Consider the following 14,044-nt stretch of genomic DNA (forward strand, 5'->3'; position numbering starts at 1 on the left):
AAAGTAAAGATTGCAAGAGGGAAACTTAATAAGGAATTATACAAATAATAATAAATTATTGGGCAAGAAACAATTTAGAAGAAGGAAGAAGTAAGAAAGAAGTAATAACTGCACATTTAAAAATGCCATAACTTAGGACAATAGTCAATAATAAATTCTTTACATAAACAAATAAATAATTTACATACTTTTGATGTTTGTATTGTCAAAATTTCTCTCATTCCTTCAAATTGATGTGCTGTAACCATTATTGATTTTTGTGTGTATTATGCAATGCATTTATACACATAGTAGGTAGGGAAGACATTCTAGGTGACAATATAGTTGGCAAGTAATCTATTAAAAGCAAATAAATCACTCGAGAAGAGATGAAACCAAATCAATTATTTACTGCAATAATGATCTTCATTTACTCGACACAATTGACAACACACACGTGTACAAGATTGATCTAGAGTAGAGTGAATTGCATTTACTCACCCCAATAATACACTACATTAAGTATTTTGTGTTTGTATCACGTTTTGAATGAAATTCAGTATAATAACAACAATGAAAGGTGCACAACACCAATATCTTAAAAAATTTATTTAACAATAAGTTATTTCTACTCTAAGACGTGTTTTCAACAGAAACTCAACCCACAATATAATTTATCGACTAATAAATCAAAACTTTTTTATCACTATTTTTTTATATTTAATACTATTTAAATTAATAGATATAAAGAAACCATGTAATAGTCCTAATGCATAAAATAACTTGGGGCACATAGAACATACAAAAACCAAAAAGTTAGTATAAAACAGAAAAGAGTAAAAAGAGATGATGTGCACTTTTCTCTACCTATATGACTCAAATAATTAAAATCCAAATAACAAGAATAATGAGAATTTTTCTTATTTTTTAATAATTTTTAATATTAATTAGTTTCCCGCGATTTTTTTTATTAGCAGTCCACGTAGTAAAAGAAATCAAGGAAAAATTAAAACAATTCGCAACGCTGTGTATTTCTATTTCCGTCCAAGCTTATTGTCAGCAAATGCGGATCCGCCTAGGCTTCTTCTAAATCACAATTTTGTGTTCTGTGCTCTGCAAATTAAATTAATAGATCCAGATCGCTCAATGGATAATTCTACCCTTAACAACAATGAAAATGATGAGATCGGCCAAAAAGAAGAAGAAGAAGAAAGCGGAGCAGTAGACGACTTCGTTAAAGTGAACAAAACAGATGTTCTCCATGAGATTGACCTCCAACAACATCCTTCGCTTACAGAAGCGTCTCATGTTTCTCCCACTGCAGAACATAACCCAGACACCAAATTTCCCCCCTCACTTGTAAGCAATTCTTCTGAAACCCCAAATGATGTCGCTGTCCCAGTCGACAGCTCTGAACACTCAAATTTTCCATTGGAGAACGTTGAATGTGGCGTTTTCGAGCAAACCACGGGTGGTTTTGAGGAAGCTGCACACCAGCTACCAGAAGAGTACTGGAATAGATTGGTGGTTTTGCAGTGCGAGTCCACGGCGCCTGGAGGACTTTGTGATGTTTATCTGGTGGGCACAGCTCACGTCTCTCAGGTTAGTTTCGCGAATATGCTTTACACATTTAGCTGAATTTTGGTCCTTTTTCAAAACCAGGGTTAGCCCCTTATTTTGCTACTTAATTTTATTACGAGTAAATGCATTTGTTCTTCCTGGCTGTAAACTGGCATATTACAATTGCTACACAAGTAGGATATGGGCCCGTCGAAGGAGACTGGGCTCGTATTTTTCTTCTCAGGAGAGTCCCATGGAATTAAAAAATTACAGGAATAAAATGAAACTTTCATTGTAAAATAGGAGCCAAACGTATATAGGTATAAACTTTAAGTTGTTCTGCAGAGGGGCTTTTGATTTCTAGGTGGCAGCTTTCATGAATATAAGAAGAAATCTAATTTATGTTCAGTGTAATTCCAATCTAAAATTTGTTACTCCCACTAAAAATTTTTTAGCAGAAAAATAATTTAAAATTCCATAGGATCCTAGGTTTAGAAAGGGCTCTTATTTTTCCTTAGCAGTACTTGCTGAGAAATTTTAGCCAGCTCCCTCTCATGGGACCAAACCTTGCTGCCTTTATTTCCTTTCACGTTCAGCAGTTTGTTTGCTCAAGTGCTCCAACTTTGCAGCCATTGTGAGCCAACTTAAACTTAGCCTTGCATTTCAAAATTTTCTTTTTGAATTGCTAACCTCACTGCTCATATCCATGTTGTGATAACAAACTTTTACTTTTCAGGTTACTATACTGATTCAACTCCGACACCCCGCCCCCCCGTCCTCACCCCCTCAGTATAATCGTGTGTTCTTAAATTGGTATCAGAGCAGGTTCTTTGGATATAGCCTAACTGCTTGGAGGTAGATCTATAAGAGCACTAATGGCTGGGCAAGAAGGACATAGATTCTCATCAAACAAGGCACCATTCTTTGATGGGACAAATTATGCCTTTTGGAGCATAAGGATGGAAACCTACTTGAACGCCGTAGGATATGATGTTTGGCAATCGGTGGTAAATGGCTACACACCCCTGTCAACTCCCCCAATGGATCAGGTCGGGAAGAAAGAAACCGAGAACAATATGAAAGTAAGCTTGCACTTTTGTGTGGATTATCTGAATTCGAGTTCATGAAGGTTATGCATTGGAAATCAACTGAGGACATTTGGGATAAGTTGAAGAACATCTATGAAGGAGATGTGAAAGTGAAGAAGGTGAAGCTTCAAACCCATCAAAACAATTCGAAAGCCTTGAGATTAAAGAAGAAGAGAACACAGCCTCCTATTTGCTTCGTGCTGATGAGATCGTGATCACAATCAAAGAATTTGTTGAAGAAATTGACATTATTGTTCAAAAGGTACTAAGGTCTTTGCCCTTAAGATTTGATCCAAAAGTTTTGGCAATTGAAGAAACGAAAGATCTAGATACGTTGGCAAAGGATGAGTTGCATGGGATCCTTACTGCCTATGAAATGAGGATTGGAGACAAGCCATCAAAAAGAGAGGCAGCCTTTAAAGCATCAAGGGAAAGAACAAGGTATGTGAACCAAGTGAGAGTTCATGCAATGAAATAGATGAAGAAGAAGCTCACTTCATGAGATAGTTGAAGAAAAGATCCGAGAAATATCAAGGTAAGTTACCATTCAAATGCTTTAATTGTGGTAAAATAGGAAATTTTGCTTCTAAATGTCTATAGGATAAGAATGAAAGTAGTGAGGACGAGAGGGCCACTACATAAAGAAAGGAAGAAAGCATTATAAGAAGAACCACAAGAAAGGTCAATACAAGAAGAACTCTCACAAATACTAAAAGCCTTTATTCAAAAAAGAACGATAGCTCATTGGAGGGAAGTAGCAAATAAAGTTCAAGCAGTGATGGAGAAGAAATATTCTTCATGGCAATGGAAGTAGAGGATGATAAATACAAAGGGAAAGGAGAAAAAGAGACATGCAATGAAGATGAAGAGAAAGTAGATCTTGAGGAAGAATCACATTACGGTTATAGAGAAAATGAGAAGCTCAAGAAAATAATTTTAAAACAAAAGGTACGAGTTCAAGAGGCTAGTGAAGCTCAAGACAAACTAGAATAGAATCTTGAAAAATTGGATTAGATGATTGTAGTTCTAAAAGTACAATTAGGAGAGGCAAAATGGATTGAGGAGGTTATAAGAAATCAGCTTAAGGAAAAGGAATCTGGCTGTGAAAAAGTGGAATTTGAAATTGTTTCTTTAATAAAGGAGTTGGAGAATTTTATTGAACAAGTGAATTGAAGCTTGTAGTTTGACAAAAGCACCAAAATATTGGATGATATCATCAATTCGCAAAGGTCACTATTTATTAACATTGGTCTTGGTTTTGTTGAAGATCAAGAGAAGACAAATGAGGCTACAAGTTCTAAAGCTACGGATCTGCCACAAAAGGAAAATGAAGAAAAGCCAAAAAGCTACCGAAAAGCTACATCAAGGTTGTCAAGAGTTCTACCAAAAGGATGACAACAAAAACGAGAAGATCAAGGAGGAGAACAAAGTCCCAAAAAAGAACAATCCACTTCCAAAGGCAAACAAGGTCAACTTTAGAAAGCCCTTTTGTCAAAGATAGCCACATATAACCAGGTTCAATCATTTCTTCATGGCTATTGTTTTTCATGCATTAATTTTGGTCACATAGCAGTAGATTGTAGAATTTGTACAAGGGATAATCCTGGTTTCACCAAAAGAAATTATAATTCATTTGCTCCTCCAATGGATTATAACATTATATGCTACAAATGCAACAATTTTGGATACACAACATGTTTTTGCAGAACTATTTTTGCTGAACCTCTAAAACAAAACATAAGGATGTTCTTGAAAAAAGAAAGGGTGAATCAACTAAGGTTTGGAAGAAGAAGACGTAGGAGCAAGAAAAGAAAGAAGAATCCATGTTTGTTCAAATAGCTCTACATGCACGAGACAAAGGTGTAATGTCTCCACTTTGAAATAGAATTTAATGTTAAATATTAATAATAAAATTAAAATTTAAAAGAATAAGAATATAATTAAAATTAAAAAGAATATAATTAAATATAATAAAAATTTAATTAAGCTAATGAATGGACAAAGGCACGAAATGATAAGTTGTGACTCCCCCAAATATGATTTATATAGGGGAAAAGAGAGCCTCATTCGAAGGGAATAATTTTTGGGAAATCAGAAGTGGAGAACTGACTTAAATAAAAAGTGCAGATCTGATTGTGAAAGGTTGTGTCCCTTTCAAAGGCCAGACATAATGAAGAGTTGCACTCTTTCAAAGAGTGCTAATGGTGAAAGGGTGTGTCTCTTGCCAAAGGGCATACATGATGAAGAGGTGTGACCTCTCCCTCACATTGAGAGATATAAAGGAAAGGAATCAAAGCATCCAGGAAGATCACCATCGATCAGTTCAGATCAGAACTGTTATTAAGTTACAGTAGTTACATCTTTGTTCTTGGTGAATTAGTGAACACAAAGGTTATACCCCTTGATAAACACGCCCTCCTACAAGAGACACATCTTTCCTAATCTGCCCTTGCACCTAAGATAAATAGGATCGGGCTGCAGGCTTGAAGGGGATATAGAAAGATATAACTTTGGCGGAAATTATAGAGGGAAGAGAAAGATGTGAGGAAGTGAAGGAACACACAGGCATTTCAGTAGATTGAAGGATTAAGATCTGATATCTCCTAAGTTATTGAAACTCAGGAAATCTGTCTGGTCACTGCAGTTGGTATGGAATTTCTGTGCAAATATCATATGTGCTGCAATAATATTTTTATACGTCTACTTCTGCATATTCATGATTAATAATATGATGCCGATACCCTGCATATCTATAATTAATATTACTTATATTCTGCATATTCTTGAAACAATTTATTGCTGATATAATTGCTCATATATGTGTGTTATATCTGATTGGTGATATTCTGCACTTTTCTGCATACCTACACATATTTTGAATGTTTCTCGAGCTATGATAGAGGGAGAGAGAGTTACAGTTAGGATAATGGTGTTGGGGTTATCTCATAGCCACGCCACCTCATGGTTTAAGACTGGGGAGTCCCATGAGGCCTAGGGGGTACAAGGGTGCTGCCCTTGGCCCTGTGAAGTATAGACTTCCTGGGCACCTTACTGTGACTCTCCTCCTCTCTCTGTCATACTGGATGAAGATGTAGATGTGGAACATAGAATAGGTGTGACAAGTGGAGGAAAACGGTGATAGGATACCCACTAGGTAGGCCACCTCATCGATGGCATGGGCCACGTGGGGTCAAGGGGGCTAAGTCCGCTCTTGAGCCTAGATGGGGGAGTCTCTTGGATACCACACTTGTTCATCCTAGTCTATGTTCATTACATCAATAGGCCTTCAGAGTGAACTTATGCCTTACTTGGCACAGCTATTAGAATCTATTATGATCATGTATGCAACAATATATATATATATATATGTATCTCATCTCTCCTAACCTGTTTGCAGGGCTCTACTCCGAATCTCCAGGTGTTATTATACTAGCCTACCTTCTAAATGATAACTAATGTTACTGCTTTACATAATTTTTGGTAATGTTAAAATTAATCTGTTCCTTATACTTAGATAGGACTGTTATTTATGGGTAATTCCAGGAAGGGAGATTACAAAAGGAGATAGATGGTATGTTGATAGCAGTTGTTCAAGGCACATGATAGGTGACAAAAGTAAATTTCTTACTCTCGAACAAACAGGTGAAGGGACGATGAAATTTGAAGACAACACTAAGAGAAATATAAAAGGAAAAGGGACTCTTAGTCTGGACAATGGAAAAACAAAAACTGAGAATGTCCTATATGTTAAGGGGTTGAAGTAGAATCTCCTAAGTATAAGTCAATTATGTGATCAAGGGCACACTCGTAAATTTCATCTTGGAGGATGTGAAATTAAGAAGAATGGGAAATTGATAGCAGACACAGACAGAACATCTAATAATCTCTCCATCCTCAATGAAATCAAAAGCCAAAAATGTTTCATGGGGCAAGAAGACAAGAGTTGGTTATGGCATAGGAGAATGGGGCACCTAAACTTTGACAATCTTGTCAAGATTAGCTGTAAGGAAGTCATGAGAGACACGCCAAGGATCTCAAAGCCCACAAACATCACTTGTAAGCAATGTCAACTTGGGAAGCAAACTAGAGCGAGTATTAAATCAAAGGAACACTTCGCATCAAAAGCATTGGAACTTATACATACAGATCTCTGTGGTCCAACCAGAACAAGAAGCATGCAAAGGGAAAATTATTTTATTTTATTAATCGATGATTACGCTTAACTATTTTACATTTCTTATTTTAATGAAACTTGTGACTTTAGGGCAAGAGTCAGGATCATCCAAAAGGGGACATCACATTGGCAGATTTCATCCATCTAGGTGCATGAGTAGGCAGCTAAACTCACTATAACAATTATCTCCCACAATCCCTAGTGGGATATGTATGTGTCATTTGATCTATAAACACATTTTGAGCTTTTAGATTGCAAAATTATCAACCACTGACGAATATATTACATTGTCTTTCAGATCTTAACTATATTCATAGACAATAACATCTAAGTGATGGTGACTAGCATATCTGCCTTACTTGATGGTACCAAGCTTATCTGATTAAGTATCTTGGAGACCATGATGCTAACTCAGTTTATGTATATGGTGATTCTCAACTCTGCATACTTCAAATCTGAGAATTTTTTTATCTTTTCAAACAAAATTAAATAATACAAAAAATCTGGCATTTATGTGCTGCCCAACATTAACAGTATAGCACAGTCGGTTGCCCTCCAGACAGAACAAAACAACACCTTTATTCACCTTCAATTGTGATGCTTTTTTTGCATTTTGAATGTTTATGGCACTCTGGCCTGGAAACCAATTTCTATGTTTGGCTATAGAATCTGCTGTCCTAGATCAGGCCATATTAGTTATAGCAAATTCAGTTCTGAAGGTCAGAATGAGCACATCTCAGGCAGACTGTCAATTATCTAGTATCTTTCAGATATGTTGCACATTATTCGTGGGGCTTCACTTGTTGCAGATAGTGGGCAGGTGCATAATAACAAGAGGCTTATATCCATTGTCAAGTGCAACAACTCATGTTTTAAACTTATTCTTAATATTCTGAATCAGCACTACAATATTTTGTGATCTTGGAACTCCATCCTATTTTCTTCAAACAGATAAGAATCTAGGGACACAGAATCTAAGAGCACTTTGTGATACAGTTTGAAATTTAGTACTTGAACTGTAGTAATGTGTCCATGAGACTGCCATTATTTCGAACTGGGAATTCAAAGTACACACTAGATTTCTAATATCCCACCCTTATCTGGATATATTTAAATTGTTTGCAAGTCTTGAATGCCAATGTGAATAGTTTGGTTGATTGATTTCTTTCAGATTTCATGCACCATTAAAGAACACTCCAAAAGAATTAAACAACATTCAACATTAAATTTGATGGAACAGTGCTGTATCAACTATGAAATCATTTGACATTGTAAATATGGTTCCTTGCTGATGCAAATTTCTGATTTCATTATTTGATTCAAATGCTCATGCAACATGCTGATTACAAAGCTCTTGGAAGAAAGTATTCTCATTCATTCATTGATAGTTGTAAGAGATTATAAACAATCAACAATATTAAAGAATGCCTGGGAAAAAGCAAATCATTACAACCATTCAGACCTGATGCAGCAGTTCTGGAAAGTAAGAAAGTCATCAGCCTGCTAAATCAGTTTTCCAAGGTTCATTTGCAAGGTCTCCAAATCAGCAATTTAGGTCATTAAGCCCTCACACACCAAACCCAACATTCCTAGAATGCACTGTTCTAATACCTTTCATTCCAAATGTCTGAAATCACTAACCATACGTCTGAAATACGCTCAGAACTTCCAGCAACAGCAAGCTGGGCACAGGGTTGGCTAGAATTAACTTCAAAGACTCTTCACAAACCTCACTAGGTAAGTGCCAAATGAACCGAGTCTCGAATAATCTTACTATCTTTTCTAGAGGTCTGAAAACAACTCATAAATCTTACTGTAGCATGATACTGTAGCAGCACTGTTCACGTCACTGTAGCAAGCCTTCAAAATTCATAAATCTTAAAAATCTTTACAAATTTCATGCCCAAACCCTTGCTGTCCAAGGAATTATTTAAATATGGCAATTAAACCTCCAAATCTTAAGCAATATGTCTTCCACCTGCAAATAAACTTCAAACCCTAGCTGGTTGAAGCTCCAGAATGATGTAAACCTGCAAATATACTCAATGATGAACCCTGGGTGGAGTCACCTCTCAATGCGGAGTTGGGTTTTTGTCCAATCCACTGAGAAACTCCATGGGTTTCCATCCTCAGAGTTCCTGTAAATGAAAACCAAAGCTCTCAAGCTTCTCAGAGAGAAAATAAATAAACCAAGTATATGCAAATGAGCTCCAAATGAGTTCTTTTATGATTCTCCAAGGAAGCTTCTAGAAAACTCATTTATTTCTCCCTCTCTTTTTATTTTCATATTTACTTGCAATTGAGAATAATAATAACGTGACCCCTTATATAATTTTAATTAGCATAAGGTCACTTTATGAATTAATTTTTATATTCACCTTGTATCTCCCTATATTGGCTTTTAATTAATCACTTTATGAGATTAATACATTTAACTCTTTAACTCCTTATAACCCCTTCTATAAAGTCATTTAATATAATTAATATAACTAAAGTTAAACTTGATTTAACTTTAATAATTTAACTTAAATCATTGAACCCCTGATAATTGCCAATATCAACTCATGGGAATAGTCCATCCACTTTCCAGATATAGATATGATGCCAATTGGCCACCCTGGTGACTTACTATAAATAGTGATTATGAGCAAAACATCCAAGTGACTTACTAAAAATAGTAAGTGTGAATCAAAGTGTCTTGAATGATCTTCGGAAGGCACACCACAAATAAACTAGGATATTGACCTGAAGAATACTGAAATATGCACCAAAAGGTCAGCTAAAGAGTCACAAAACACCCTCAGAAGGGACCCCAAATCACCATGTTAGCCTATGGGGACCAAAGTCATAGGCTAACCTCTAGAAATAGCTGATGCTTAAAAAGGGGACATTACAGGATTGAAATTTGTGCTCAGTTGGGTCGCATCCACATCCCTGGAGTCTATTGTTCCCATCACTCATCTCCAATCATATCCCTTTCAAATATCAATTCTGCACACTGTCATCCTTAGCTGGTCATTCATATAGCCAAAAGGGTGACAACATATTTCAGTAATTGGTGCTAAACAATTAAAATGTCATGAATCATGAAATTCAAACTTTTAGATTCCCATGTCAACGATTAGACAATTATCTTATGTCTAGGTTTGCCAAGATATAGCATGTACATACTCATATCATATGGGAGTCAGGGCACAGCTATTCATTGCTATGTCTATTGCAAGCTTGACAAGCAAGAACAAGTTTAATAGTTACATCATTAACAAAATCTAAGCTTATATACGACCTTCACTTTTGATCAACTTTTGGAATGTATGGCATCATTGGAAGGGGCCACATCAGAGGCCACATGTCATGCAAAACAAATTACAAGCTACTCAGTGTGCTAATACACAAAAATCCACCTTATTGAATTCCTGCTGCACAAATTTTAAAATACATAGCCTTGCAAGCTTATGCCCAGAGAGAATTTGCTGATTACAAGCATCTTCTATAGGGCAGATGCTGGGCATTATCAAACAATGCTAGCACAAGGTTCCTAATACAATTTGGATCTCCTCTCCCTAGCTAGATACGCTCTCCAATCATGAGTATCAAACATTACTATGTCATGAAAATATACCAACATGAAGAATCCCATGAAATCCCTGCGATAATCTAATCACTACAAATTTAATTCTTTCTAAGTTACAGTCAAGAAATTTTTCTAAAGGCATGTATTGTTCACCTCTTACACTACTGAAATAAATAACTTCATTTGTTTATATGAGGACATACTCTTATTAATCATAATTATCACCATGTTCTTGAATCATGAATCATGAAAGGTCACAACAACCACAAACTCTAGAAAATTCTGAGCCTTTGGGATCTGTCAAGAAGACACACGCAAACTTATGAACTCAATCGCTTAAAACTTGTGAAAATCCATAAAGCACATATGCTTGTAAGCCACATAAAACAAAGAACATCGTATTTATGGCCATAGATATGTGCCATGCTTTTAATTCTCATCTTGGGATGTGGAAAGCTCACTCCAAGAATTATCCCTGACATTGTGCAAACGGAGGGCCAACCAATCAGCTCTTGCAAATACAATTGATGCCATTTAATTACAAAGATGACCTTGTTCCTGATCTTGGACGCTGAGACAAAACTTTTCTTAGATGTACAAACCTTGCGATTCCCAACTCTCAGTAATGTTGTTAGAATAACTACATTGAATATATCCTGGTTTAAATTTGAGATAATATCAGAGGAGTGCAGTGGAATTGAATTGTATGATAGATTTTTATAAAAAGCAAAAGATAGAAGTTGCAAAGACCAAACCATTTCTGATTGAGGATCATCTCGAGCACTCCCTTGTTGGTCATCCTATATTAATTGCTCGAGGACAAGCAATCTTGGGAAGGGCGGACTGTCATGCCCCTAACTCAGATCGCAGCCTCTATTAATAGTAATGATAGTAATTTGCAAAGTAAAGGGCCGACTAGGGCACAAGGAAGGGCTGACTAGGTGACATACCTCTGCCTCGGATCATATTGCAGCTTCTATTAACATCAAACTGAGGCAACAATAGCATAAGAGGCCAACTAGGGTCACTGCTAAAATATTGCTAAGATGCGAATTCAGAAAGGGGCCGACTTAGTTAAATATAAAATAATTATAAGATAGCAAATCCTAGGAGTGGCCGACCCAAAGAATATGAAAATTAAAATATATAAATAATTGCTGGATGGCTATTCCCCTTGACTAACATTAAATATCTTTATCTTCCCTTAATAGCCACTATCATAAAAGGGCATTAGTTATAAATTGAAAGGACAGTTTTGTGATGTTTTCACACATCGCCCCATTGCAAATGGGGACCCCCTACTTTTTATGCCCTCCCGGTCTTTTGGCTTGCGTTTTTGGGGTCTTTTCGTAGCAGTCTCGTCAGTCTCTCTACTTTGCAAGTGTTGGGGGGTCATATTGGTCAAGTTTGCCTTTCGTTTGAGCAAATTCGGCTAAGCCTAGGGCCTATTTTGTCTTGTTTTTGGGTTTATGCCTTTTTTCCTAGATTTTAGGGGTTTCTGTTAGGGTTTTGGGAAAACTGAACATACGACTGGAATCAGGATCCTTCAAGGGACCTCCTAGTAAAATTTGAGCCCAAATGGAGCAACTTTCTATTTTTAGAAAGTCCCTATTTTTTAGGGATTTTTCCAAGTTCAGGAATGTCGTCATTTTGCCAAAAATCAAACTTACTATTTTTAGTAATTTCTATTTTTAGTAAGTTTCTATTTATAGTAAGTCATTCTTGCACCCTGTCTAGGGGTCTAACACTGACACCTGGAAAGTATCTATTTTTGGAAAGTCAGTATTGGCAGGGTCAGTCAGACAAGGCGACAAGGATTAGGCGTTCGCAGACATTTCTAATTCCGGAAAGTTAGACAACAGACAAAGAAAGCCAGAAATGGGTCAAGTGTTGGAAATCCATGCCTAAAATGGAAAGCTCAGGAAAACACTTCAAAATCTCAAGAAGTCAAAATATTCTAAGTCTGGGAGATTAAATGATGGAAAAGCCAGGGACAAAAGAAAAATCCATGAATCCATGGCCAAAGCAAAAATCCGCCCAAATGTGGAGTCGGGCGCCAAAATGGAATTTCCATGGAGAGAAGGAAAATCCATGAATCCATGGCATAAGCGAAAATCCGCCCAAATGTGGAATTGGGCGCCAAAATGGAATTTCCATGTAGAGAAGGAAAATCCATGAATCCATCCATGGCATAAGCGAGAATCCACCCAAATGTGGAATTGGGCCCCAAAATGGGATTTCCATGGAGAGAAGGAAAATCCATGAATCCATGGCATAAGCGAAAATCCGCCCAAATGTGGAATTGGGCGCCAAAATGGGATTTCCATGGAGAGAAGGAAAATCCATGAATCCTTCACACTAGCAAAATTCTGCCCAACTATGCAGTCAGGTGCCAAAATGAAGAAGCCAAGGACAGAGGGAAAAATCCATGAATCCTTGGCCAGAGCAAAATTGCACCCAAGTCTGCAGTTAGGCGCCAAAATGAAGAAGCCAAGGACAGATGGAAAATTCCATGAATCCATGGCAAAGTGAAAATTCCGCCCAAGTATGTAGTCGGGCGCCAAAATGAGGAAGGCAAGGACAGATGGAAAATTCCATGAATCCATGGCAGAGTGAAAATTGCGCTCGTGTATGCAGTCGGGCGCCAAAATGAGGAAGGCAAGGACAGATGGAAAATTCCATGAATCCATGGCAGAGTGAAAATTCCGCCCAAGTATGTAGTTGGGCGCCAAAATGAGGAAGGCAAGGACAGATGGAAAATTCCATGAATCCATGGTAGACTGAAAATTGCGCCCAAGTATGTAGTTGGGCGCCAAAATGAGGAAGGCAAGGAAAGATGGACAAATTCCATGAATCCATGGCAGAGTGAAAATTCCGCCCAAGGATGTAGTTGGGTGCCAAAATGGGTCAGGCAAGGATAAATGGATAAATTTCATGAATCCTCCACATAGAGAAAATTCCGCCCAAGCTAAAAGTTGAAATTTCGCCTAAGGCATAGAATCCAAGGAGTCAAGGAGGAATAAAAAGCAAAATTCCCCTCGGGCAAATTTTTGAATTTGCTATTTTTAGACACCGAACCTCGACAAAGTGTGGAAAATTTTATAGATTCGGAATCGTGACAAAATTCTCCATCCAATGAACCTGGCTCCTAAATTTTAGGAGGATCCCTAAAAAATAGGGATGCTGAAAAGAAGACATGGACAATTCACAAAACAATGAATTCCTTCCTCAGGAGGAATTTTCGCCCCAGCCTTGTGGAAGGCGCCAGAATGAAGAATGCATGGAGAAACAGGCAAATTGCAAGAGTCCTTGACCAAGGCATTTTAGCAACCAAGTGAGAGAAGGAGCGCCAGATAGAAGGAGGCATGGAGGATTCACAAATTCATTGAATCCTCCACCAAGTCAAAATTTTGTCCAAGATGAAGGACATGCGCCAAATGAAGGAGGCATGGAGGATTCACAAATTTCATTGAATCCTCCACCAAGTCAAAATTGCGCCCAAGAAGAAGAAATTCCAAGAAAGTGAAAAAATTGGCTGTGTGTTGGAAATTCCTTCCTTCAGGACAGAATTCCAAGAAAGGTAAAAAATTGACTAAGTGTTTGAAATTTCTTCCTTCAGGACATAGTTCTTGGAAATTATGAAAATTGGCTAAGGCATGAAGAATTTCC

The 14,044-nt window shown here is 37.1% G+C and overlaps 1 protein-coding gene across 2 annotated transcripts in view; it reads left to right on the forward strand.

The window, feature by feature from the left end:
* Positions 1–991: 991 nt before the first annotated feature.
* LOC131041675 (uncharacterized) overlaps positions 992–14,044 on the forward strand; it is a 135,053-nt gene continuing 122,000 nt past the window's right edge. The window contains exon 1 of one of the 2 annotated variants that reach the window (XM_057974826.2): positions 992–1,581. In XM_057974826.2, the coding sequence (XP_057830809.1) occupies positions 1,126–1,581 (456 nt within the window). In that variant the 5' untranslated portion in view covers positions 992–1,125. The remainder of the gene's footprint in view (positions 1,582–14,044) is intronic. The other variant, XM_057974825.2, reaches the window with a different exon arrangement.

Source organism: Cryptomeria japonica, chromosome 4 (genome assembly GCF_030272615.1).
Source record: "Cryptomeria japonica chromosome 4, Sugi_1.0, whole genome shotgun sequence".
In the NCBI taxonomy this organism is placed as follows: Eukaryota; Viridiplantae; Streptophyta; class Pinopsida; order Cupressales; family Cupressaceae; genus Cryptomeria; species Cryptomeria japonica.